General features: G+C 37.7%; 1 protein-coding gene across 7 annotated transcripts in view; it reads right to left on the minus strand.

Annotated features, from left to right (window-relative positions):
* Positions 1-653: 653 nt before the first annotated feature.
* The window catches only part of LOC109042019 (cohesin subunit SA-2), a 63,186-nt gene continuing 36,163 nt past the window's right edge, over positions 654-27,676 (minus strand). For 4 of the 7 annotated variants that reach the window (XM_072301951.1, XM_072301950.1, XM_072301947.1 and 1 more), the window contains 7 exons: positions 25,490-25,645; positions 23,339-23,557; positions 20,192-20,368; positions 19,371-19,535; positions 16,760-17,170; positions 14,606-14,784; positions 654-1,673 (listed from right to left, as the gene is read on the minus strand). In XM_072301951.1, the coding sequence (XP_072158052.1) occupies positions 1,577-1,673; positions 14,606-14,784; positions 16,760-17,170; positions 19,371-19,535; positions 20,192-20,368; positions 23,339-23,557; positions 25,490-25,645 (1,404 nt within the window). In that variant the 3' untranslated portion in view covers positions 654-1,576. Of the gene's footprint in view, positions 7,348-14,605; positions 14,785-16,759; positions 17,171-19,370; positions 19,536-20,191; positions 20,369-23,338; positions 23,558-25,489; positions 25,646-27,676 lie in introns of all 7 variants that reach the window. The other 3 variants (XM_072301948.1, XM_072301949.1, XM_072301953.1) reach the window with 3 other exon arrangements.

The raw sequence follows: 27,676 nt of genomic DNA on the forward strand, positions 1-27,676 counted from the left end.
AGACGAATTATGTCCTTTTCTAATTTTCTTTGCCTACAAGTTCGAATCAGAATTATTTTTTAGTAATTTGGTTTGATGAATACTTATTTGTGATAGAGGATAATAAATTATTTCTACGAAAATTTTGATTACACTGGACATTTCTGAAGAGTCTAGCCCAAATTGTACCTTTAAATGAAGTTCAGTTACCTCTGGTAAAACAAGCGGAGATGAAATTGACAGGGTTCTCAACCTTAGCTGCTTGAAAGTGACTTGAGCTCCTTCATTTACATTTAAAGCATGTGAATAATAAATATCGACGGTGAAACTACCAAACCACGTATCTCGGTTTGCGACGTCGCAGACTTCCTGTCATACTTTATTTTTTAAATGAAAAACTACTTAACGTCCACTCTTGAAAATTTCTGTGATTTTTCCTTTTCGTGCGGAGAAAATTCTGTGAAAATTTCAAGGAATGATATTGATTTGGTCTACTTCAAAAAAATAAAATGTGAGCGTAGATTTTTAAACACCGCAAACGAGATATGTGGTTTGGTAGTTTCACCGTCGATATGCTTCCCCGAAAATTAACAAATCTTGATTCTTTTACTATAGTTTTGTATGATTTTTTATTCAAATTTTTAAGAAGGACAGAAAGAATACTTGAAACTAGATGTGATTGAAGACTAATTTATTGAAAATAACAGGTGGAAATTTCAATATTTATGGAAAGACATTTATTAGCAAGACAAGGCAGAAAAACTATCTTCAAAGAGTGAATGAAAATCAAGTAAAATAATGTGAAAAAGGTATGCAAGAATAAAAGATGGAATAAAGATTCAAGATTTATGGAGGCTCTGAGGCACGAAAAAAAAATTCCACTTATATGGGTTGACATGATTACAAGGGAAGTTAGAAAACCTGAACCTGTCTCAATATCACAAGGGACAGGGTAGTTTATAAGAGAAGCTGTCCCACTATTCCAAAAAAAAATTAACAAATGAAATGAGACTGAAATAAAACGAACAACGGTCAAATGAAATATGCATGAGACAATAAAATTACTATCAGAATTTTTCAGACGTATTTGCATTATTCTTAAAAAATAGGGGCATTCAATGATTTAAGATTTACATATGAAAGGTTAAGAGCTTAAAAATGACATGAAACGCATGTGTAAACTCCAGCACAACAGAAAAAAGAGTAATTTGTATGAGAAGCCAGAGATCCTGTCTCAAAATGGCAAAAAAATACGAAATAAAATAAAATTTTCATGTATGAGATGGTAAAATTCTTTTCAGAAATTGTCTCCTTATTCTCTGAAATACAAAGGTATTCATGACAAAAACGGCAGCCATACACAATGACAGTAGTACCTAGAAAGTACTCCGATATAGTATTTTGGGACATTGATTTCTTGCAGATACCTTGTTGACAGTACAATAAAAATAAACTGAAGGTAAACTTGGGCGTTTTCTCTATTTTTGCAACTAAAATGGTGACATCAACTGTTAGTAATAAAATAGATAATATACAATCTTAATTTTCAATATACATTAAGTTTAGCATTTAGCAACAAAGACGGATGGATGTACGTTCATGAGAGCGTGTTTCGCTGTAACTGAGATAAGTAAGCTTTGAAGTAAACGTTTCTTAATGTACCTTGATCTACGTGCTCATGTAGAAATCTTCTCCTACAAAGAAGGAAAAGCAGTGATTAAAAGAGGTAAGGCAATGGAAATAGAGTGACTGACAGACAATACATTTAGAAAAAAAGACCCTTTTGAATCTGCTGGTTCAAAACTAACCCATTTGGGTGTGCTGCCATCAGCATGTATCATGTATGTCAGCCGTGTCGGTTTTCATTGTCTGTTCTTGTTCTCTCTTCAGCACCTCTCTGTCGAGTAGGAATAAACTGGTCAAGCTGGAATAATGTAGTTTTTCCATAATTTTCCTAATCCCTTCCAATCATTCATGTTATCAGAGAGCTACGAGGTAGTCCCTTGTGCTCCTTCTTTCTCTCCTGCTAATTTCGACTCCTAATCAAATCTGATCTCGAGTTGATGCTTAAGCTCTGTTGCCACATAGTGCCAAAAAGTGTTAAAAAACGATGTAATTTAGTGATAGTGTTTCCTTTTCGGTGTCCACTCTTGGTGAGGCACCATGGAAGAACATGTGACAACAAATATGACAACCTAAACCACACCCAAACAATCCTAATAACGAGATAAAAACTAGGAAAAACATTAATCCAAATATTAATACTGAAAATTACATGAAAATTCTTAAAACTGATTTTCCTCTCAAACAATTAGAGACCGCTGCTCCTATTGTTATTGAGTTAAAACAGTTAACCAACTCTCTGGCAAATCTCTTCAAAATTCTCTAGAGTTTACTCAGATCTTAAAAGCTGAACTTAAATCTATTAAAACTGCAGCTTCTCTTAAAGAAGAAGAAAATGGTTGCCGTTTTAAGGACATCGAGAACATTATCAGTAACTTTTAATCAAATGTCAACTTAACACTAGTTAACTCAAAAGATACTAGTGCAGTGAAAAACAGCACCGTAAACAAGGAGAAAGATAAAAAATTTCGACGATACTCATAACGTTAAGATGCATATAGTCTTAGAGGGCGCACGCGCCCGGAACGGCTAGTAAAATACTTAAAAATCAGAGCCCACCAATCAACTTATGTAATCAATATTAACGAAGATTGTACACTGTGTAATATACACGGTCCAGAAAATTTAGAACACTTTCTATTTACATGCCCAATTTATTGTATTTCATGAAAAGTATCGGAGGTGGAGGCAAATACACGCAAGGAGTCGTTTCAAATGTAATGGCTTCTGTAATGACAAACAAGGCAGCGATGCAGTAACAGGCTTTAGTTAAGGAAACAATAAACTTAAGAACCACATTTTAGTCATCATGCTGACCGGTAAGTTGCCCTTTTAGGCATTCCTTTATTTGACAGCTAGGGCCAGATTTATGAAAGTGCTTTCGGAGGGTTGGAGCTACCCTGGCTGGCCAACAATTCCAGCAGCCAGGTGGCAGATGTATGAGATGTATGATCTCGTTACACTGCAAAGTAAATGATAGCGTGTACCTAGTTGTTGTACCAGAGGACCTGGTGTTAAGGCTCCAGTTCCATCTATATGCCAGATGGTATATGATATAGAATCTGAACGGAGAATTTGTACCTATTTTTTTAATCCATTTTATGAAAGTAGGGGATGAATTTATCTTCTAGGAATTTTTTCCAATTTTTTTGAGAACGGAAACATTTTTAAATTTGGAAATCAAATTTGGTATCCGAGTTTGAATTTCCAAGCCTGCGCTCACGCCCGGTTCATCGTGACGTCAACTGGCGGCTATCTGCCGCCAGCCCCCTGGAGCCCCATTGCTTACTGTGTAAACTTTGGTTGTTCCGACTTAGTTTTACGAGCTGTTGTGAAGTGTTTCTGCTTGTTTTTACAATGAAACCTAAGTATAAGACCTGTATTGTGCCCAAATGCAAGACTACATTGGTCAATGCTCCCGGAAAGATACTTTTTTCCTTTTCATAGAATGTGTTTTATTTATACAATGTGAAAGAAGGTGTAATGGTCCTTCTCGGTGACTTCGCTTCCTGGCAGGATTCAATATCCTTTTCCATGCCCGTCAAAGGAGGTTTTCCAAGCAGAAGCTGTTTTACATAGATATCTATTATTGGCACCTGTGTTTCTTTTTAACTCTCGTTTCCATGAACATTGCATTTATGTAAGGCTGCCCCTAATTTGAATCATTTTTGGCCTTTTTCAGCAATTACAGGGCTTACAACCAAAGATGCAATTACGAGGCTTACAACCTCGAGTTGCAATTACAAGGCTTACAAACAAGGACGCAATTAAGAGGCTTACAAACAAGGACGCAATTAAGAGGCTTACAAACAAGGACGCAATTACGAGCCTTACAGACAAGGACGCAATTACGAGGCTTACAATCAAGGACGCAATTAGGAGGCTTACAATCAAGGACACAATTACAAAGCAAAGAACGCCAAAAGAAGAGCAGAGACTGAAAAGAAGAGACTAAACAACCGAGCGGAACCTGCCACGGGAAATTCTAAATTTTGAATGAATTTAAGAATCACATATTATTCCTTTTATTTTTATTGTTTTGTCTTTCTAGTGCATTGTAGTCAGTTAATTCTTGCTGTATGATCCCATGCATGAGTGTGAACTAATGGCAACGTTGAATATATTAGTATCTCAGGTACAAGATCTCAACTTAATGATAGAATTTCTGCGTTAGAAGATCAACAACATCAGGCCCTGAATAATTTAGGGCCTCTTTGTAATGTAGCCTCTGATAACTTGATGCCACCCGTTGGTGTCATGGCCGAGGGGGCCTCTACACCTCCGCCAAAATCCTACTCTGTTGCCAGCTCTGCGTCCAATCGTTCACACTTCTCTCTTATGTTCGAAGATCTTCAGCAGTTCGATGAGACCCTGAATGGAGTACACCCAAAAGAGTTTATCACCAAGCCTGCTCTTAAGTATGTAAGTGTACAAGTGGAAAAATGATTCAGGTGTTTTTTCTTGGCTTTCATTGCCCTAAATTTGATTGTTTTCTCATATGTCCACCATAGAAGCACAAAGAGGGCACACGACCACTTCCGACAATGCTCGAACGTTCAATTGGACATTGCAGAAGAGGTCCCTTTAATCATCACAAGTTCATTAATAGGTAAGCTCAAAGGTTGAAGTATAGTAAAATATATTTTTCTTTTCCTTTTTGGAACAATGTGGTTGTTTCTGCAAATTCTTATCCCATAGTGTTGGTATGTTCTTCTCTGAAGTGTGCTAGTTGTTTTATTTTAATTGTTTTTTCCTAAACGCAGTATAGAAACTGTCGGAGAGTGACGTTTCCTCAAATCCGAGATTTTCGGCAACGTTACTCTCCGCCTTGCTGCAGCGGAACGCGCATAGATTTGCGCTTGCGCACTCGAGGAGCCTGGCAGGCAGCGAGATGAGAGCTCGTGCTGGCGAGGACGGATCGTCGGATCAGTGTGGTATTTTGATTGCTGTGGTCTAGGACCTGCATCCCAATAGCCTGCTCCAAACAAAACTCACACATCTCCTCCGTTTGTTCGGCAATCTTTCTATCGTTTTCAGCTAGTCTTTTCTCCTTGTTGGACGGCTAATTATGGGGGCCAGCCTTCAAACCCTGGGGCCCCCCTCGAACAGGGTTGTCCCCACAACAAGAGTGACAAATAGTTAACGTGAATTGAAAGGAAAGACATCGAGAAAGAACCCTGTGAAAAAAGTCATAATGAAAATTCAACTGGAGACAACACGAAGCCCGTTTGCTCATTTCAATTCATTTTTACCTCTTTCATTTTATTCATTCATGTGTTTTCTCGTTTATTGAAGTTCCCTTTTTTGTTTGTACTGCCCTATTGTGATTTTCATGTGTAGTTAGCTGTTTATTTGATTTAAATTTTTAATTTTAAGTATATTGTACTTTCAGCAATTCTCAATCTTGCATCTTACAATTTCTTTCTTTTTCCCCTCAGTTGTTCATATTTTAAAAATAACTTGTTTTATATAATTGACAATGAGTATGAAGGGGCGTTCAAGAAAAGGGTTGAGTGTGGAAGACTTGAGAGGAGCAGTTGAGACATTAGCTGAAGATCTAACCAAAGATTTAGAGGCATCTGCGTCCGTAGCAAAATTAATGACCCACCTCAAACTTGGGAATACAAAAAAGAGTAAACTATTATAGTTCCGAAGAGTCGAAGGGTTGTTAAAAAATCGTAGCAGTAATCCAACAGGAGACAATGGAGAGTTATTGATGGATAAGTGTGGCAAAATCAACAAGAAACAACAAAAAAAAAGACATCTATAAAGAACCCTGTGAAAAGAGCCAAAATGAAATCTCAACTGGAGACAACGTGAAGTTGTTGAAGGATGAGTGTGGCAGAAATTCAACAGGAGACAACACAGAAAAGAAGAACAACTGCAGAGAGGACTGCATATGGAGTCAAAGTGAGGATGGTACTGATATCTTAGGGATCAGCATTGAACGGAATTCGGACCCTATGAGTAACAATTATGGTTCTGCACAACCTGATCATGGCGAAGAAGACAAGCCCTTCGACAAAGAAAGCCAGAAGGCAACAGGTAACAGTAGTGCTAGCTGTAAATCTGATTCTGAGGAGGAAGCACAGGACATATGGATGAGATACATGGGAGGATGGAAAAATGGCGAGTTAGAAGTCATGACAGATGATGAGTTGATTTATGCTTCATGATTTACGTTTTTTGTGTTTTTAACGTTCATTATAGTTGTGTCTTACTCTAGTTTTAATTTGTGTCGCCGTATTTATTTAATTACTGTTTTTTAATGTATTTTTATCATTAGTATTTGTTTTAACGGCAGAATAATTGGGTGTCCCAATTTGCCGGACAGAATAATGTTGTTTTTTCTTTTATGCCTTACATTTTGAAATATATATCCTATCTTATTAACATTTTTGGCTTCACTCCGACTGAAGACTTGGAGCGCCTAGAGAAACTACTGAGAAATCTACAGGTTGTAAGACTGGAGTATCTCCGGCGTAAGCGAGAACGTTTGCGAGAAATTTTAATGCCTTGTAAAGGTTGTTTGAAAAGACACGTGGTTCAAGCAGAAGTAAAGATGGAATGCGATATCTCAGGTTTAAAAGATGTTGAACGCAAAAGTAATCCTGTGACAAGTGAAGAAAAGTGTTCAGCTGATTCTGAAACAAAGGAAAATGAGTGTTTTAGTGATCCTTAACGTAGTGATAGTGATCCTCTGTTATCTGAAAGTAAATGTGTCAAACGTCCTCAGCGAAGTGAAGTAGAATGTAATTCAACTATGTGCAAGCCTTCGGGAGTGTGCAAGAAACCAAAAGTTTTACACAGAAAAAAAAGTGCTCAGAGAGCCTCAAAGAAAAAAGAATCCAAATGTGAAGGAAAAGAATTTATTTGCGATCCAAAGAAGAGTCTTCCAGTCATGAAGAAGAAGCATGATGAAAAATTGAAAGAAGGTTCCGAAACTCTTAACAAACCGTGTACTCGTTCAGAAAGTGCTAGTGATAGTGAACCTGAGTGTAGTGATTATGTGGATGTGAGTAAAGAGTGGGAAACTGACAGAGAACGAGAAATTTACGCGTACGTCAGTGATGTTGATAGTCTAGTAAAGGCATCTGAAGAGAAAAAAGGGAAAGCTACCAAAGTTCAGTCAGCGGCAGAAGATGTGGAGGTAAAATCTGTGTCTGCACCAAGAAAAGCGGGCTACAAATGTCCTGCAGATCCAGCAAGTGAGCACAAGATCTTCAGAGGGCGTGTACGCATTGCCTGTAAAGATTGGAAAAAAGTTTGGAATGGCCAGGCATTCTACAAGAGACATTACAGGTTCACCATTAATAGTGCATTTTAACACATTAAAACTGTACTGTCCATCAAGAAAGGATAATGATGATGAAATGTGTTATGATCTCTTTCGATCTTTTTTTTATCTATACCCCTCAGTGCTCAAATGAAGTGGAAGATTGCCTGCAGAACTGCTTGGCTGTAGCATTCAACTGTAGGTCCTTACATTGCATCTGCATTAATTGGGTTTTCATGAAGTAAGAAAAGAACCGCAATCATCAGTGTCAATTTTGCACAAATTTGCAGTGCTTTGGTGAGATTCAAGTTGTTCTGGCAAAACTGTCTCATGTATTGACAAAGAGGGAATACAAACCTTCATTTGAATACTCAAGTCTCATCTTTAGAGCTGAAAACTGCATTCAAATTTCATTTTATTGCATAGCTCAAAATAGGTAAGGCTGCTGATGTGACAGGAATTTTCAGAGTGGTGAACAGAAGTAGTATCATTCTTAATCATTTATCGATAAAGCACAAAAAACATAACTTAATTACTTATCGAATTGATTCTAGCTTGTTTTTCAAATTGTAGCGAAGTAAGTAGTATATTGTTGAAATTATCAGACTCTATTTACCATTAACATCTCATTGGTTCTTTGTCTCAGGAAAATGACGACAGGAATTTTGAGCATGCTGTCAAAGTAACCTTTTGAAGTGTCTTGGCTCCATTATTTCCAATCACAGAGAGGACGAAATTATTTTACAAAACATGCTGAGCATATGCCAATGTTTCCTGTGTGATGATGACTTGCCCTTCAATAATGAGGTAAGATATTTCTATTCCCATTTTATGAAGAAATGCATTCATGCATTTTGAAAATGAGTGACTTATGGATTGTCATAAAAGACATTATGTAAGTTATTTTATTGCAGATTTTACTCTAGCAAAAGAGAGACTAATGACTTTGGAATCAGAGGAAGGTGACGGAAACATTACGATTCTCCTATTCTTCTTAGTTCCATACGTACTCATGTTTTTCCAAGATATTTTCGTAATTTCGATCGTTTCTTTGTTATCCCTCCATCTCTTGTTACCTGGAAGCACAGGTCTGTAATTCCTAGGATGTCATTCATGAAAGAACAGGTTCTTGTTATTTATTAGGCATATTCTTTCTGGCCCATTTTGTTGCATATATTGTTGTCTTTGTTATTTTTTTTATGTAATTGGGAATTGTCCCGTTGAAATTTAAAATAAAATAATATAATATGTAAAAAGGTTTTGTCAGCCAACATTCACCTTTTATGTGTGCTTACTTTTTCTTTACTATCATTAAAGTATGGGAACATTAAGAAATTCTTATTTGTTAAACTACCGTCTTATGTATTTTTAGAGGCAATCAACTATTTTCCAGATTTCAAAATTCAGCCAGTACTGAAAGATTTTATCCATGGCCTCAGCAACTGTAATTTCCTCGAAGTGGTGAGACAGCACCCTGACTTATTCAAGCCGTTCTATCGAGCTGCTGCTGCCCCCTACCAGCTGTTAAATATTACATGCTAATAATTGTATTAATCTTGCCAATTCCGGCAACCATGACTAACAATAAGACCGAGAGTATCATATGTATTCAGATAAAAAAATAAATTCCTCTCCCAGGACTCTGCGAGCCCGAGGTCGATCCCAGACCAGTCAACGCTGAACTCTTTGTCCAGTACCATTCGTTTATTAATAAAATCATGTAGTGTCCTATTCACGTTTCGACTCCTCACTCAAGCCCAAAAACAATATACCGTCACCGGCGACTAGCGAGTGGTAGCCAAGCTTGCGAGTTGCCCAGCGATCCAGCGAGCTCCGGGGGCCGCCATTGACGACCACCTAAGAACTCGCCCCTGGCCTATGCCGGAGCCTGTGACTTCTTCTGGGGTCTTATTGTACAACCATGGCTGTTATGTGATTAATTGTGTATTATTGTTCTGTGAAATTAAAAATGAAAGTAATCTGCCAATACAACGTTTGCAACAAAGCAGAAAAAAAATCTGTTCAGCAGATCAGTTCCCATACAATTCCTTTGACTCCACAGCCCAACATGTCCTTTTCTTGAGCATTCAAGCATTCAAAAATCAAAATCAAGACAGCACCCACACTCTCTCATCTCCAGACCAAACTTTCTCCAAAATCGAGGCAACACTGGAAGAACTCTGGTTCATGGTGCAACAACAACTAAATCTTGTAACGGTACTCATCTCGTGCTGTCCAATTCAACCACGATGGATAATTTAATACAAATAGCTCATCTGAACATCAATGGACTGTGTCAAAAACGTTCCTCTATAAAATTAGACCTACGATCACTTCACATTGATATACTCATGATATCAGAGGCTCATCTTACCTCCCACTCCACACTTGGTATTCGTGGATATACTTTTAGTCATACCCCCCACCCTGGGGAACTCTACCCATGAAACCAATTATTGCCAAGGACCTCCTCAGTATGGTTGCTCTTGACTTACATGGCCCATTGCCAGTCTCGAAAGCGAATTTTCCTTACATGCTTGTGCTTCTCAATGTTATTTCTATGATTGTTAAGCTTCACCCATTACGAAATGCAACAAGTGTTTTGGTTACCCAAAAATTTCTGCAAAATTATGTCAAAGTTGCTGGCAAACCTACTTGTGCTCCATCTGATAGGGGACCACGTTTTCGGTCCGACTATTGGAACAATAACCTAAAAGCTGCTGGCATTCTTCCAACCAAAAGTTCGGTATAGTTTCCACAAGGAAACTCTTGTTATGAGAAACCTTGGCAATCTGCTGCGCATACACTGTCATGAAAAGCATACAAGTTGGATAGAGTTCCTTCCCTTTTACCAGAAATGCCTAAATAACACTGTTGACATACAAAATGTATAGCATACATTTGGCTCCAGTAGAAATCTCAGAAGGGAAAAAACCATTTAATTTTCAAGAGCCTTGCATTAAATTTCCACCTGTACCAATTGAAGATCGTAAGTTGAAGAAAACTATGCTAGAGCAAAGAACAGCTCAAAAAGCAGCAGCCTGTAAAGACTCCAAGTATAAAGTGACTGAATTTTCCCCTGGGCAAACTGTCCTATCTCTCCAATACTTTAGAAAGTAAATCGAAGAAAATATTCTGCTTGTATGATGGTCCTTTCAAAATCTCTGAGAAAGTGGAAGAAAATGCCAAGATTAATAACTTCAGAAACAAATGAAATTGTTGGAGTAGACAATGCATCTCATTTGAGGTCCATCGCATTCCATCTGCCTCATTATGCTGTAAATCTGACTTTTAGTCCAATTAACCAAGAATGTCAAGCAGTTTAATAAATCTTGATATCTTCAATTTAAGAAAAGACATTTCCTTTTCCAGCCATTCATATTCTTTAAATAGTGGGCCCAAAGAGTTCGCACTTTTTAGTTTAACCCTTTGACTCCTACGCACGACTTGAGTCATCCTTCAAAAATTGCACCCACAGCCTACGCCCAACTATAGTCGTTTCACAACTTCTTTTTGCATCTGCCGCTCTTGTTGAGTGAATAAATTCTCTTTTCGTTCTACACAAGCGCGCCTTTTCATTTATGCTTCCTCACCTCACCAGTGCCTATTGGCTGCAATCTACGGCTTTTTCCGTTTTGAGGCCTTCAGCTGTTCGTCAGCTTCTCTCGTTTCACGTTTTATCATTGTAAAAGTTGATATTTTTGCATAGTACACGTCTCAGCTTCCAATAGGTGCCACTCAAAATGATTTTGATTTGTCTTTTATAAAAAAGTTGCTTGAGTATAGAAATATTGATAACAGGATATCAGAGGTGGCTTTGACCACTTTTTCTTGATTGTTTCCATTTAGTTCTTTCGTGAATACATGTTCCAAAGCCAGACGTTCGTCCTTCTTCTTTCACTCCAAGCTCTCCCGCTTTTCTCTGGCAAATCTGGCCGACAGGGGTCAACGAATTAGAAGGTACTATTATCAAATTTCGGCGGTGACGTGGGGCACACTGGGCCACAGTTTCAGACTGTGGCCTGTTTTGTTCAGACTGAACAAAAAAACAATTATAACATTTTTTAGATTGTACGCAACTCTATCTGAGCATGCTTAAAGCTGATTCCAAACCTTGTTTTCTCCAATATCTGTTATGGTGAAACTTAAGGGAAAAAACCATAAATACAAACATTTGTGCCTTTGATGAATTAGAAACGTATCTTAAAACCAGATTTAATCCCAAAACCACCATCACAGCAGTACAAAACAGATCGTTAAAGCAAAGATCATCTTCTGTTCACATCTTTGCTTCAAAAATTGAAGACCTTATTTGCACCCTTAATGACCTTCTGCAGCCTGATTGTTGAAATTTTTTGTTTGTCGGGACGACATAGATGACATCGGTTAAAAGGCGAAGCGTGATTGGTCGGCTATGTCTTATCGCTGCTTTGTCGTGCCTATGTCGGGTTGACCTCTCGACAAGCTAACGGCACCTCGTAAGTTTCCGACAGTATGTCGATCATTCCACCTGACAAAGGTACGATAAAGCAGCGATAAGACATAGCCGACCAATCACGCTTCGCCTTTTAACCTATGTCATCTATGTCGTCCCGACAAACTAAAAATTTCAACAATCAGGCTGCAGGTGTTACAAAAATGTGAGCCCTGGAGGGATTTGATCCAAGAACTCAGTGACATAACAGCATTAAATATGTTGAAGAAGGATTGCAATGAATCTACCCAGGGCACCCTTGTTGCAGCCTGTATCTACAGTTTTGCTGCCGGTGTTTCCATCGCAGCGGATGCTGTAACAAACGCCTCTAATTTATCTACGAGTAACGTGAATTACGTGCCGCATGAGTCGCGTTTCAACACCGCGGCAGCAAATCTCCAAATTATTGCGGTTCCAGAAGTGGTGGCAACTGCCACCACCACAACAACGGCTACAAAAACTCCAGGCAGCATAATGGTCAGCGTAACTACAATAATGGGGCTATTCATTGTTCCAGTCAAGGCAATTCATATTCTCGAGGTGCAAAGAACCAGGGTTCATGACAATGAGGTCGAGGTCAACCTTGCGGTTGGAGCCGTGGGCCAAGATTTACCCAAAATCAGCATTCCGGAGCGAAAAACTCGAAAGGAGCCCCTGGTTAACCAACCCCCCCCCCCCCCCATCAGTGCATTTCATCGACGCAACTACACCTGCCACACCCTAAGCTTGGAGCGTAAAACAAACTTTTTATATTTATGTAACATGCAAGACAAAAAATTACTCTCATTTTTAGTTGATTGTGGCTCAGATGTGTCTCTCTTGAAAGTAAATGCTGTTTCAGGTTGTCCATTTATCCAAGAAATATGCATTTTAAAAGGCATCCGTGGCTCCGATCAGATCACTCTCACAGATTACTCTCAGTAAAGTCCACAAAAACTTAAAATTTCCAATCTACGTTTGAGTCATTTCTTGCATGTTGTAGATGATAATTTTCCAATTTCTTGTGAACACCCACCGACGCGGCCCACGCCTCTCAGCGATAACTGAGTCTGTCTGACAATGATACCAGCTTTGCAGCTCTTGCCACCATTGAGATGCTTCGAAACTTTTGCAGCTCATGAGAATACATCCACCCAGTTTTATTTATTTTTTTTTTTACATTAGAGGACATAAGTGAAGAATTTTAAAAATTGATGTTTGAAACAGCCGTGAAAACTAATGTCAAGGACTTTTTCAAGAAATTGAAGGAGTGCGAACCTATTCTTGAGTACTAAAAAAATGTCATACTGCGCATAACCCTTATGATGAGCGAGCGAGATTATGGAGCTTTGGTAAGTGATATTGTTACATAAAATACATAACATTACAGCATATGGCTAATCCACCCTTTATCCTTTACTTGATTCTTGCTGTCAACCATACCATATTTTATTCTTTCCTACTTATCCATTATCCATGCTTATCGATTATTCTCACTTATTTCTTTACTTTCCTTCCCACTTTGTCACATGGTCCCTAAATATATTCAAAATTATAATATCTCCACCTTTTTTGTGACTTGATCACACATCACAGATCTTAACATCTGTTGGAGGAAGTGGAGATGTCAGTTTCAAGAACACCTATCTATTTGTAATCTTTCAAATGAACCAGATATGCATAAATTGCTTTGTCAGTTAATTTAGAGGGTCAACAAATACTTCAAATCATCATCCAATACAACATTAATCATAAGAATATAAATTACACCAATTTTGTCCGCAAACTAGAGGAACATTAGATCAAAACGAACACCATAGTTGCATTACTTTGTTCAACCGAATTCAAACAACCAATGAATCCGTTTAACCTTTCAAAACAGACTTGGAATCTTTAAGTAGTACGTGCAATCTCAGTGCTTCAAACAAATTCATAACTACAACAAGAGGGGGCAGGATGATATGAATCTCACCTAAACCTTAAAATACAGAGGGGTGTTTTAGGCTGGGGCGCTTTAAAACCAGTTGCCTTCATCGTTTAAAGCAGAGCTGGCTAGTAAAACCTTCCACAAAAAATTGAGAGGCTGCTTGAAAAGAAAGTGCTTCTATTCAATTCTAGAATATGAAAACTTTAGCTGTAAACTTAAACTAGGGTAAAACTGTTTCGTCTTACCTTATGCATGCAATGATACTATTTCAACTATTACTATTACTGTTAATATTAGCTTATGACTTTTTCTAGTACTGCAAAAGAATTTGACATGTATGATACCCGAGGAGGTCCTGAGCACCAGAATTGTTAACGCATTAACTGCCGCGGTTTGCCTTATAATTCGCAGCAAGTTGACGGGCACAAAAAACTTGCAAGTATGATAGATATTGCTCTGAGGTAGCTGTAGCATCATTTCTCAGATGCGGGTGTGACATAAAGTTCACATGTGCTATCTCCACTCAACAGTAATGATTTGAGAATGGCTTCCGCAAGTGTCGGTTCCAAGGTATCAGCAAGGCAGTTAACATGTTAAAATAAGTAAATAAAATAAAACTCCCGTAATACTCAGGATTATAAAAAAAATCGCATAAAATCTTGTGAGTGAACTGATGGATTGTTCTAACGCAAAACCCGTTCTTTTGATATCCAATAAATCAAGTTTCCATTGTATCCAGAAACCTAATAAGTACATCAAAATAATGAATATCGAGCCTATTTCAAAAATGTTGGCACTTTCAATGATAGGTGCAATGATACATAACAGGAACAGAGGAAATACTCACAGATTATCGGAGGCTTTAAAATCCAAGAAACAAAGAGTTATTTTCAAGCATCGCAAGAATTGAGGCGGTATATTACCGTTGATAATCCTGTCCACAGCATCGATATGGAAATAGTAGAATCCAAGGCTGATCTGGATGTCATCTTTAGCTACTTTCTTTGCTAATTCAGCAAACACGGCCTAGAAATATGTTTTAAATTTAATGATAAATTAACAGTTTTCACCTCAAAGTTTTGGTAAAAATATTTCTGTAGCTCACATTTCTATTAGTGATTAACGACTGATGTGTTTTTTCAAGATCCAGTTTCATTGCACTGAAAACTGAGAAATTGTGTGCAATCTTTTTCTTCTTAACTTAAGAGTGGCACTGCAAAGTTGGGTAAACTTGTTGAAAGAAATTTATTCTTTGCTATCAAGAGTGGCGGTAGCCACCCCCGGTCGAGGAAAATGACGTCCTACTAATTTTCCAACACAGCAAGTTACTTGATACCCATTATTGGAGATGCATTTTAAAAATCCACACTTGACCAAAATTGGCAACAGTTAAGAAATTCTTTAATTTTTTAAACTTGAAAAATAGTTGATGTTTATTTTTTATTGTGAACACAAAAATAGAGAAATATTCTTAGAAATTGGATTTTTTTTTTAAGATTTTCTGGATTATCTTGACATTGTTTTGGACACATTAACTTCCCCATGTTTCGGCCTTCAGATTTTGTTTGGTGTAAATTGGTTAAAGAAGCAGCATGAATACAACATAAATTTTTTGTTTTAACGTAATAATAGATGGGTCTTCTTTATTTGTGATTCTCCAAGAGAAAAAAGATCTCACTTGCATGGAGACGAAGTTTTCCAGCGAGCTTTATGGTCAAAGGAGGGGTACCGATAAAGGCCTTTTTTGGCCCCCCTCCTAGAATCTGGAAATTTATGCGGGTTTTCCAAGTTGACTCAATGTAGTTTATGGAAATAATCATGATTTAGCCCATAGGCCACCGGATACATGTTAAACGGTTGCCTAAACATAGGCCTGCAGGCGTATTTTGGCGAAAATTCGTGTTTTCCTATCACTTCGAGGCTTTTTTGACACCGAGCGCATTGTCTAACTAAAACGAGCTTTTGATATGTTCTTAAGGAGGCTTTAGGACACAAGTTAACCATGGTTTGATTTTAGTTAGATGCTGCTCTCATAGTGACAAAAAACTTTTTACAAAAATCGACGTTTAAGGGACATCCTCAAAAATCTTAGGGAAACAAGTCTCTCGAACTGTATGCACGCTATGCATATTATCGAGGGCAGTTATCAAGCCTCGTTAGACTCTTACAAGGAGATTTCCTTCAATTGTGTCCAGAAAAGAGGATTTTCTTTAATTGTAGTAAAAAAAAAACCTAACAACGTAATTTTCTATGATTTTTGCGAATGTCCCTTAAACGTCGACAATTGAAAAAGTTTTTTGTCACTATGAGCGCATCGTCCACCTAAAACCGAACCAGGGTTAAAATGTGTCCTAAAGCCTCCTTAAGAACATATTAAAAGCTCGTTTTAGTTAGACAATGCGTTCGGTGTCAAAAAAGCCTCGAAGTGATAGGAAAACACGAATTTTCGCCAAAATACGCATGCAGGCCTATGTTTAGGCAACCGTTTAACATGTATCCGGTGGCCTATGGGCTAAATCATGATTATTTCCATAAACTACATTGAGTCAACTTGGAAAACCCGCATAAATTTCCAGATTCTAGGAGGGGGCCAAAAAAGGCCTTTATCGATACCCCTCCTTTGTCCTGAGCGCAGCAGCTGAATTAACTTGTCTATGTACAAGAATGGGTTGGAGGGAGTGAGGTTGCGTTTCAATACAATAAGTTTGAGTCTTGGAGAAACCAGATCAAAAATTATAGTTTTCTCTCAAAACTAAATTTTTCAACAGCAACCTTCTAATCTTGAAACTCTGGTTGAACTCTGGTTTTGTTCGAAATTTTTAGGGTTTTTTTTTTTGCCAAAATGTTTGCAGAATATTCCTATGATCTGTCTTAATTTTGGTTTTTTGGCAGTGAGGTCCAGCCTCCCCTTTGACAATCACAAATAATTTTGAGTTACTCTTAATTTTGAATTTCTTTTTGTCATCTGAAAATCAAGGGAGGCTCCTCTACAATTCCTCACCTTTGCATTATCCAGGAGCTTCAAAGAAGTTGAACGTTTAAAGATCGTGAGTAAGAATCGCAACAAACATTCAAAGAAAATTTCAGGTTTCTCTTTTTGGTTAAAAAGAACCGCTAGGGTTGATAATAAAGCCTGTTGGAATGCAGGATTTTTATTATAAACTGAAAAATCTAGCAGGCCGAAGAGCATCCGAGAGGATACTAATCCAGGAATCAGAAGACACTCTGAAAACTCTGCCCACAACACTGCCATCATATTTGTTGTGGTGTCATCTTGGAAGGGTACCATGTGTTTTTTGATGAAGTGAAGAAGAGACAGATCCATATTCTTTCTTGTCTCTTGGTCAACTAGTTCTTCGAGCAATTTCTTTTCCGAGAGCAGTTTCATGATGCGGAAACTAGAGGTGAAAGACTGCAAGAGAGAAATAATGAGATTGTAAGATTCAGCTTTGAACACAATCTTTTACAGCCTTGATATGTAACAAATCCTCAAATAAGGGACACTTTGCATACAGGGTGTACCAAAAGTCCGTCCCACCCCTGCTAACTTTTGAACGAATTGAGCTAGGGTAATGAAACTTTGGGAATGTTCCTATCTCAAAGGGGACCATCTTTTGGGGGGGGGTCAAAATTTTGGTCCCCCCTCAGGGAGGGCGCGCGGGGCCCCCAACTTTTTTTTCTCAAATGGCAACCCCTATCTTGTGATACATCATTCGAAAGAGCATAAAAAACTAAGAATTTTGGCGCAAACCGCAGATCAATATCTTAATTTTTGACCGAGTTATGATAGGTCAAAGGTCAAATTTGACCTATTTTCAAAAAATCATAACTCCGGTTCAAATTATCGTAAAGAAAAAAATAAAACGGGAAAATTTACCAAATTGTGTCCGCTTTTACGTAAAAATTGCAGAAATCACTTCGCTGTAATTTTAAGGGGGGGCTCGGACCCCCAAATACGTCAATTCAAAGGTCATTCAATTTTCCCGCGAAAAAAGGCAATTTCCCCTTGATTTGCCTCCACATTATCTCAGTATGGTCAAAATCAGTTCAACATTACGTTGGCAAGTCCCCAAATTTCAAGAAAAGTTAAAAAAACGAAATTTAAGGTGATTAAATTTGACCGTTTAAATTTCGTTTTTTTTTAACTTTTCCCGAAATTTGGGGACTTGCCAACGTAATGTTGAACTAATTTTGACCTTACTGAGATAATGTGGAGGCAAATCAAGGGGAAATTGCCTTTTTTCGCGGGAAAATTGAATGACCTTTGAATTGACGTATTTGGGGGTCCGAGCCCCCCCTTAAAATTACAGCGAAGTGATTTCTGCAATTTTTACGTAAAAGCGGACACAATTTGGTAAATTTTCCCGTTTTATTTTTTTCTTTACGATAATTTGAACCGGAGTTATGATTTTTTGAAAATAGGTCAAATTTGACCTTTGACCTATCATAACTCGGTCAAAAATTAAGATATTGATCTGCGGTTTGCGCCAAAATTCTTAGTTTTTTATGCTCTTTCGAATGATGTATCACAAGATAGGGGTTGCCATTTGAAAAAAAAAAGTTGGGGGCCCCGCGCGCCCCCCCTGAGGGGGGACCAAAATTTTGACCCCCCCAAAAGATGGTCCCCTTTGAGATAGGAACATTCTCAAAGTTTCATTACCCTAGCTCAATTCGTTCAAAAGTTAGCAGGGGTGGGACGGACTTTTGGTACACCCTGTATATTCCTCCTTTAACAGTAATGATTGACATCCTTCACTGGCATTTAAACTGTAACTATCAACATTTTTTAAAAAAATGGCGCTCCTCCCTGATTTCTGCTCCACATCTTACAGTGTTAAACTCACTCTCTCTCTCTTTAGTCACGCCAGACCAGATCCTCGCCTCCTTTCTAAAGCATGATGTCATTAAACAATGGCCCTTGAGCGACACATTAATACATCATCTCCACAAATAATTAAGAGACGAATTGTAATTTTTTTAGTTAGAAACTTTTTGATGGGTGCCGGAACTCTTGAGCGAAAAGAACTGAAAATGACTGAAATTATACATTTAAATGTCTAATTTACTTTAGAATAATAGCAAGTCAGAGCTAAAATGATGCTCAAACCAGAGGAAAAACATGTTTACATTGTCAAGCACCAAGAGTTGCAAAATTTAAAAAGAAAGTTGAAAATGTCCATTGTTAAAATTCGTTGTTCCTCCAAAGAAGGAATGTATCTCCATTCAAAGGTTGGAAAATCTATTGGGACAATTATTTTCTTCACTTGAGGATGACAGCGCATTTTACGTTCAAAATTTCACTGATTTCTGATGTTGAATCATGGAAAAATCTGTGAAATTTGCAATAATTATGTCAAACATTATCTGAAAAAAAAAATTAATACTGTGAAAAGAAATTTGGCAACGTTGAGATGAGGTTACGTTCGTTCGTCCGCAAATTAACGAATTGTGCACAGATCTAGAACACTCTAGTGGCATTGTTCCTGGTACTCATATGGAGACAATAAATGTGGTCATTTTATCAGGAAAGAGCAGAAACGGCATAACAGTTGTTAAATTCATGACAAGTAAGACTCTCCAAACTAAGGTGACTGCCAAGTGAATAAACTTACGGACACAAAATAGACAGATGGATTTGAGGTGCACCGGTAGCGCATGCATGTGGGGAAGTACTGAAAACACACTGCCACGCAATGTTTCATTATATCTTCATTATCTTCTTCCTCTATAGCATATTTTACATGGTTGACCATCATTTCCAGACAAAGCTCAATCACCTAGAAAAAAAAGAATGCATTCACAAGTTGACTAACAGAAGGCAGACAGAATAAGCCATTGATGATTTCTATTACATTTCTCGAAAAACTTGACTCCATCAAAAACAGTGAACAATTTTACAGCCTGCGTCAAACTTTGAGTCAACACGGCTTGACGCACAACTTGTTTGCGCTGGTACTTTTGTGAGGATTTTGGATACTTGTATTGTTGCGTTCCAGCTAGCCAACTACTAAGAAACCTTCGAGAATTTTGCAGGGAGAGACAATTTTTCCTGTAAAATTATTACAGTAGAATCTTGTCACTTTGAGTATTTGCAAACTTCACAACATTTAGAAAAAGGGCACTTAATCAAAACAATTCAGAAATTCATAAATCATTGAGGTGCAAAAGTTTCGAGAAAACCAGTGCGACACTTGACCAAAGAGAGTAAAACGGCCACTCAGAGATACACTGGAACTGGTCCCTTTTGTAGTGTAGAAAACAATATTGATCCTCTAGAATGATTTAGAGTGTCAATTTCAGCCAAATTTACTGAAACAGTCTACTGTAACAGTCTGTCAAATTTACTGAATCAGTTAAGAAAATACAGAGAGAAAAATAAACTAAAGGAGCAAATGATTGATAAAATGATGAACTCTGGTTAAAATGTACAGACCTCCTGCCAAATGGTTATTTCGTTCAAAATCTTTGGTCCGGAATTAAATATCTGACAAAAATAAGTGACAAAAATCTCACAACCTCTAAAAGTTGTCAGAGGTATTTTGAAATAAGGATGCAAGTAAAATAATTTTCTTTGGATGGATGTCAGTTCTTCATAGTAAGCTGCAGAGCCCTGAAACCAAATTCAAACAATAGCCACGTTAATACTTTGAGTGAATGGGAAAAACAAAAATCTCAAAACACGGTAACACTTAAAAACCCAGTTGACACTAAAAGTGCTAGTGTTATTGTCAGGAGTTTCATTGGAGTAAAATAAATATGTAAGTCCTTGCCACCCACAGACTTGCTAAATGCAAGCTTGTACATCCTCGAGCGGTGAATAGTGACCACTTTTCACCATTAGCAAGGATAGACTTCTGAGATCGCAGATGCATTCCAGCAGAAAGCGGATATATAATTGTAAGGCTATGAGATTCCTCTCTGGAGGCATTGTATATTATAATATGTTTAAATGTAGACAAGATTCAATCAAAAATTTTCAACTTGATTTATCAAAAATTACTTACAAAACATTTTGTTATTCCAAAATTTTTGGTGTTTAAGATTTCTTTTCAATTTTTCCTGGCTATGAATAAAAAGAAGAGGCGCCAGGAGTCAAATAATAGCTCAAAGTTCTCACGGAAAGATTTGAATGATTTTCTCCTAGTCTGGTGCGGCCATGTTAATAGAATGACAGAGGAAAGACTCCGAAAGAAGATGCTTGATTGGGTTCATCTTGAGAGGAGACAGACTTTTAACTTGTTGACTGCCGGCCGGTCATATCGACCGGCCTCGAAGAGTCCTGCCGGGGCCGCGCCAGTCGTTTCGACCAGAACCCGGTCGCTCGCATTACTAGGCTACTGGGAGGCTAGCGACCGGCGGAGCTGTGTATACGCTTATGGCTCACGACCGGCATGGCCCCAGCAAGAGAATGCACTACTGAATTTTTTTTTTTTTGGGGGGGGGGGATTTTTTAATATTTTCTTTTTCATGGATCTTTTTCTTTATTATCTTTATTTTCAAGTACAATACAATTACAATAGTGTTTTACTCTTGGCTAAATATTAATTACAAACCTTAGAACTTTTATACATTTTGAAGAATAAATTAAAAAAGGGGAATAACAATTGGGGGGGGGGGGGGTTTCATTTTCAACTTTTATGTTCTTCTTCGCTATTATTTCCTTTTAAATTAGAATATAATTACAATCCTTGGTTTTTTACCTCACTATTAATTTTAGGCCTTTAAAATTTGGCACAATTTGAAAAAAGAATTTAAAAAATGGGGGAACAATTTTTTAGGAGGGGGGGTTAGGGGTAAAAAGGTAAAAAAGAAATACAAAAATTGTTTTGTCAAAAACTACCAATCAATAATTTCAAATTGTAAGTATATAAGAAATTTCTTTTTTACCTTTTTACCCCCCCCCCTCCTGAAAAATTGTTCCCCCTTTTTGTTAAATTTATTTTTCAAACTGTGCCAAATGTAAATGTCTAAAATTAATAGTGAGGTAAAAAGCCAACGATTGTAATTACATTCTAATTTAATACAAAAATAATAGCGAAAAAGAAGATTAAAGTTGAAAAAGAAAAAATCCCCCCCCCCCTCCCAATTGTGACTCCCTTTTTTTAAATTTATTTTTCAAATGCTATTTATTTTTTTTTTTTTGTAACGAAAGCTTTTAAAACCCTTTTCTTTTTATTGTGTCGATCTAAAGTCTTTAGAAAACCTCAAACATTATTGCATCTCTATAAATCGATTCTACTCCCTATTCTTTAGTATGCCTTTCCTATTTGGAAGCCTTTTTATAATTCAGATATTGTACAGCTGGAAAGGGTTCAACATGTATTCCTTAGAGCCTTGTCTTATCGATCTGGCAATCCCATGTCCTTCTTTGACCATGATTTTAGGCCTGATATGTTTGATTTTGATCTTTTAAGTGTTTTTAATTCCGGCCAGGGTCAAGAGGCGTTGTTCTTATTCAAGCTCATTAACAACTAGATTGATTCTTCTGATCTTCTCTATCGTCTTAGGTTTCGCGTGCCCGGTAGGGTTACACAGAATTATTCTGAATTTTTCTTTGTTCCACTACCGGTTCTGTTTGTTTCTTTGTTTCGTTTTTACCGGGGTTTCTATCATAGATCTGTTGTGGTGAGGTTGAGTAGGATGGGTAATACGCTTGGGAGTACTGTCGATTTATTAGATGTAACATTGGGGGTTTTTAAGTCGCTGATGAGAGACCACTTCAGGGGTGAAACTTAGGAGTGAAATGTAAATGTATTTTGTTAATTCTTTTATCTCATTTTATAATTTGTTCCAGTTTGTTCACATTTGTTTTTGTTTCCATTCTGCCATTCTTGAGTTGTTTATATTGTTGTAGTTTTGTTAATGGACTTTATCTGTGTATTTTGTAAATAAATAGATGAATAAAGAAATAAATAAATAAATAAATAAATGCATAAAATTTCTAGGATTATTTAAAAAAAATAGCCAATCTAACAACGAAGATGGAAAAAAATCAAGAAAAGAAAGAAAGTTGACAATGATGTGCCAAAATCCATGAATCAACAGAGCGGAGTACAAGAATTTGATAAGCTAATTAGCATGAAAAATCACGCACTGACGTGTGAGAAAAAGGCGGAGTCCACCTGTGCTGCCTGACATCGGAAGATCCTCTCCCCCTCCCCGCGTCTATTCCCTCTCCGTTTGGCAGGCGTTGCTAGGCGACCGAGGCAGCGGCAAGCGGCCCCGTCTGTCGAGAAGACGACACATTGCATGCCGTTCAAGGTTGTAGGCTGGCTGTTCGCGAGTTACGGAAGGTTGCCGATTCTCAGGGAACACACGACCGGCCAGACGACCGGCGGCTTCAGCCTGAGAGCTGAAAGAATCTTACGAAGGTTTATGAAGTTTAGGTTTGATATAGTCAATTCTCAAAAGTATACCAAAAAGAAAAGGCTATGGCGCTGGGGAAAATAAGTACCTAAAACATCAAGGCAGTCAATGTGTTAAAAAACCTATACTAAAAAAGAACAAATTTTGGTTTGCGTCACCTCCATGCAAGGTACAAGATCTATTTAAATCTTATAATTTTAATCAAATTACTTACTGTTGAGAGCTGCGACTCCCAACTTTCCAACAACTTCTCAAACTCTAGGACAAGACTATCGATCAAAGCGTTGGTTTTAGCATTGAACGCAATCCTATTTTCTTCTTTTGTACATTTTTTGCTTAATGTATGTAAGGCTTTCACACAATTTTCATTAACACTGGGCTCAGTTGAATTACTGAAGAGGTGGATTATTTTCATCAGGAGATTCTCCAAATCCTGAAATGTATCAAAATCAATGGGATTAAGAGTAAAATGATTATTAAACAAGGTGACCCAGACCACCCGTACCAGGTTTTTCCCCTGTTATTTTGGGTTTAACTTGATTTAGGACCAAAACCTTAGACTTGTTCAAGTTGAAAGCTTAGACTATCTTTCTACCCTATCAACAAGACACTGCAGGGCTCCTTAACCACTCAATTTGGAATTCTTAGAGTTGATTACTCAGGAATACACCTTTTAATCCAGGCCTCTGTGTCAATTTAGTGTTTTTCCAGGTGTCAATTGAGAGTGTTTTTTCTGCGTCATTTTATTCAGTCTGTCCTTCAGCGTTAGTGGTCAATATTTTGGACAGAGATCTGCCTGTTCCGCCAATTTTTTATGAGCCGAAAAAGTGTTTCCACAAAAAGTGATGACTTCTCTATTAAAGTCATCAGGTTTTACAGTCAACCAGTGGGAAGAAAATCTTAAAATGGTAGTGAGCAGGAATTTTATGACTGTTTAATGTCAAAGCTACTTGGAACAAAGAGCGACGCCAAAAACGACCGTTTTTTGGCACAATTTGGGCCAGCGGGGATTTTTCTGAAACCGAGCCCAAACGATACCTTATGATACCCTAAAACTCTGGTAAAAATTTTAGCTTGAGTATACGCACGGTTTTTGAGAAATGAGGGGGCAAAGTTGCCAAATCGCCATCATTCTGGACAGCATTTCTACAGCAAAAAGACTGGAAAAATGGACGAAAAAGTTACACCTTTGATGGGTTTCGGCTGTAAATGTTCTCATGGGGCCCTCAAGCATGTAACTGTGTTCAGTTTCAAAAATTTTGGTCGCACAGTGGTCCAAAATGGGGAGAAATCGTCGACATATCAGGATTCTTTGTCAAATTTTTAGAAATGGAAGTAAAATTGTCGGTCTGCTGCAGTTTTCATGGCTAATAATGTTCTTATCGGTCCTCAATACATGTTATTGTGTTCAGCTTCACAAATGTACATCGCACAGTGGTCAAAAATGGGGGAATTAGTGGACAAATTAAGATCCTTTGTCAAACTTTTTAAAAATGAAGTGAAACTGTCGGTCCCCAGTAGACTTTAGATCCCGGAAAAATTCTTCAATTTTTTTTTTGACTATTTAAATCTTTTCTGAATTTTTTCTCTCCATTTTTCCTTCTTTTTTTTAAATTTCTGAAAGTTTGCATATTTTATTGAGATAATGCTACAAAGTCTATTCTATAACAACGTTCTGTAAACAATACGGACTGACATGTAGTAAAAATTAAAAAAATTAAAAACATGAATTTTTCCGGGATCTAAAGTCTACTGGGGACTACCAGTTTCACTTCATTATTAAAAAGTTTGACATAGGATCTTAATTTGTCCACTAATTCCCCCATTTTTGACCACTGTGCAATGTACATTTGTGAAGCTGAACACAATTACATGTATTAAGGGCCGATAAGAACATTGCTAGCCATGAAAACTGCAGCAGACCGACAATTTTACTTCCATTTCTAAAAATTTGACAAAGAATCCTGATATGTCGACGATTTCTCCCCATTTTGGACCACTGTGCGACCAAAATTTTTGAAACTGAACACAGTTCCATGCTTGGGGGCCCCATGAGAACATTTACAGCCGAAACCCATCAAAGGTGTAACTTTTTCGTCCATTTTTCCAATCTTTTTGCTGTAGAAATGCTGTCCAGAATGATGGCGATTTGGCAACTTTACCCCCTCATTTCTCAAAAACCGTGCGTATACTCAAGCTAAAATTTTTACCAGAGTTTTAGGGTATCATAAGGTATCGTTTGGGCCCGGTTTCAGAAAAATCCCCGCTGGCCCAAATTGTGCCAATCTTGGCGTCGCTCTTTTCATCCAAAATGCTAGTCTGCACTTTTCTATTAAACTCCGTCCATTTTTAGTAAATATCTTACCTCATTATTGAAGGGCAAGTCATCATGGAAGCATTGGCATATGCTCAGCATTTTTTCAAAAAAAATTTTGTCCTCTCTGTGAGAGGAAATAATGAAGCCAAGACACTTCAAAAGTTCATCAGTTACTTTGACAGCAAAATTCCTGTTGTTGTTTTCCTGAGACAAACGACCAATGAGATGTTAATGGTAAATAGTAGGGCTGTACGAATATGGGTTTTTTCATGTCGAATCGGATCGAATATTTTGAAAAAGTTTCGAATTCGAATCAAATTGAATAATTTGAAAAAGTTTTGAATTCGAATCAAATCGAATATTTTCAGTTTTTATCTATTTTTGACCAAAACCAAGCTCTGTATGGGTCAAAGTAAAAATCGAATAAATACTTTTTTCTTGGTAACATTCAAATTTTGAATAAAGAATTGACTACTATAGATAAAAAGATCAAGAATTGATCAATTCATTTAATTATCAAATGGTTTTGCATACATTTTGATTTACTGGGGAAAGGAAAGAAGGTAGAGAAAATTGTTTCCTTTAATTGAGGACAAGCAATTGATTGAACTGTCGCGGAGCTGTAAAACTGCTGCTTACTGTCCAGAAATCCATTTTATTCAGTTTTACTTCACATCAATGCTGCAGGCTGATTGTTGAAATTTATGTCGGCACGACAAGAATCGAAAAGCGATATATTACACGGCGCAGATAGGGCCATGTCTTGTCTTATCGTGCCGACATAGCCAGTTAAAGTTTCAACAATCCGGCTGCTGATCATGCAAAGACAGTCCAGCAACATTGTAAAGACCGGGGTGCCGCGCGGGGCGGAGGAGGATAGGTTACGGATGGCAGTACATTCGCCCATTTGTACACCAGTTTGATGATGTATTCGGTGGAACTCGGTTGGCGCGAATTTTTAATTGACCCGTCTAATGTGAGTGCCATGCGCTGGATGAACCAATGAAATGTTGACCTTTGTTTACCTAACCTCAAAACAAGTAGTTTGAACTGCGTGCCTGTTCGATTTCTTCCTAGTACATCATCTATATGGCCGAAAGTACCAATATTCGGTCTTTTTTTTTTAGATATTCTAAGTTTTGTCAATGTTGTCGAATAATCCAATTATTCAAGGTTTCTAACAAGGGGAATTTACGGACCTGTCGCCTCCAATTGGGCTGAATTTTTTTTTACAGACTCTATGGACCAATTCTAGAAGTCAATTTGAGCCATTTTCCCGAATGCGCAATAGGAAGGGCGTAAAAAATTCCCATAAGTTGCGTTTTTGGCGTGTGATTTGGTCGTGCGGCGCGTGGCAACACTGAGGCAGCCTCTTGTACCGCTCTATCACCCTCATAGATTCTGTTGCGTCCGGAGCCCTGCTGCACAGGTGCTAGTTCCATGAGGCATAGTTCCGGGTTCGATCCCCGAGTGAACTATTTACTTTCACTACTATTTATTTTCTGCATGATCACGTTACATTTTATTTTTAATTCTTCATCCGTATTTATAAATCAAGCAGTTCTGATCACTATCCCCCCTCCCTTATTTTACGCACATTTTCCCCCCGATATTTACTCACATTGACCACCAATAACCGAATGAAACTTCATTGACACAAATTAATGAATTAAAAAGCAAAGGGCCAAAATAATGTGTTTCTTGGCGGCCCTTGCATGCACATGGGTTTGGGGTTGCTCTTCGATTTATTTACACATTACATATTTTTCCAGGAAAACATTGGGATGTAATGTAGTAACAAATAAGGTTTTCTTTTGCTTTTTAATTCATTAATTTACGTCAAAGAAGTTTTATACGGTTATTGGTGGCCAATGTGAGTAAATATCGGGGGGGGGGGGGGGATGTTCATAAAATTAGGGGGGGGGGGGTAGTGATCGGAACTGCTTGATTTATAAATGAGGACTTATCTGTAACAATAGCGGATGTCGAGTTTGCACATTGTGAGAAAATTGCGTTTGAAGTTTTTGAAGCTTTGCACTTTTCCGCCCGTAGAAATAAGAGGATTCTCATAAAGATTTTCATGAAGAGCAACTCTTCCGGTAAAAACACACATTTTACGATCTATGTAAGTGAAAAATTGAAGGAGTAACAGTGATTTGAAAAAAATGTGACATCCGCTATTTTTACTGCAAACACTTTTTTATGCATGAAACAAAGTCTTCAAGAGGGGTAAGG

The sequence above is a fragment of the Bemisia tabaci genome, chromosome 6 (genome assembly GCF_918797505.1).
Source record: "Bemisia tabaci chromosome 6, PGI_BMITA_v3".
Taxonomy (NCBI): domain Eukaryota; kingdom Metazoa; phylum Arthropoda; class Insecta; order Hemiptera; family Aleyrodidae; genus Bemisia; species Bemisia tabaci.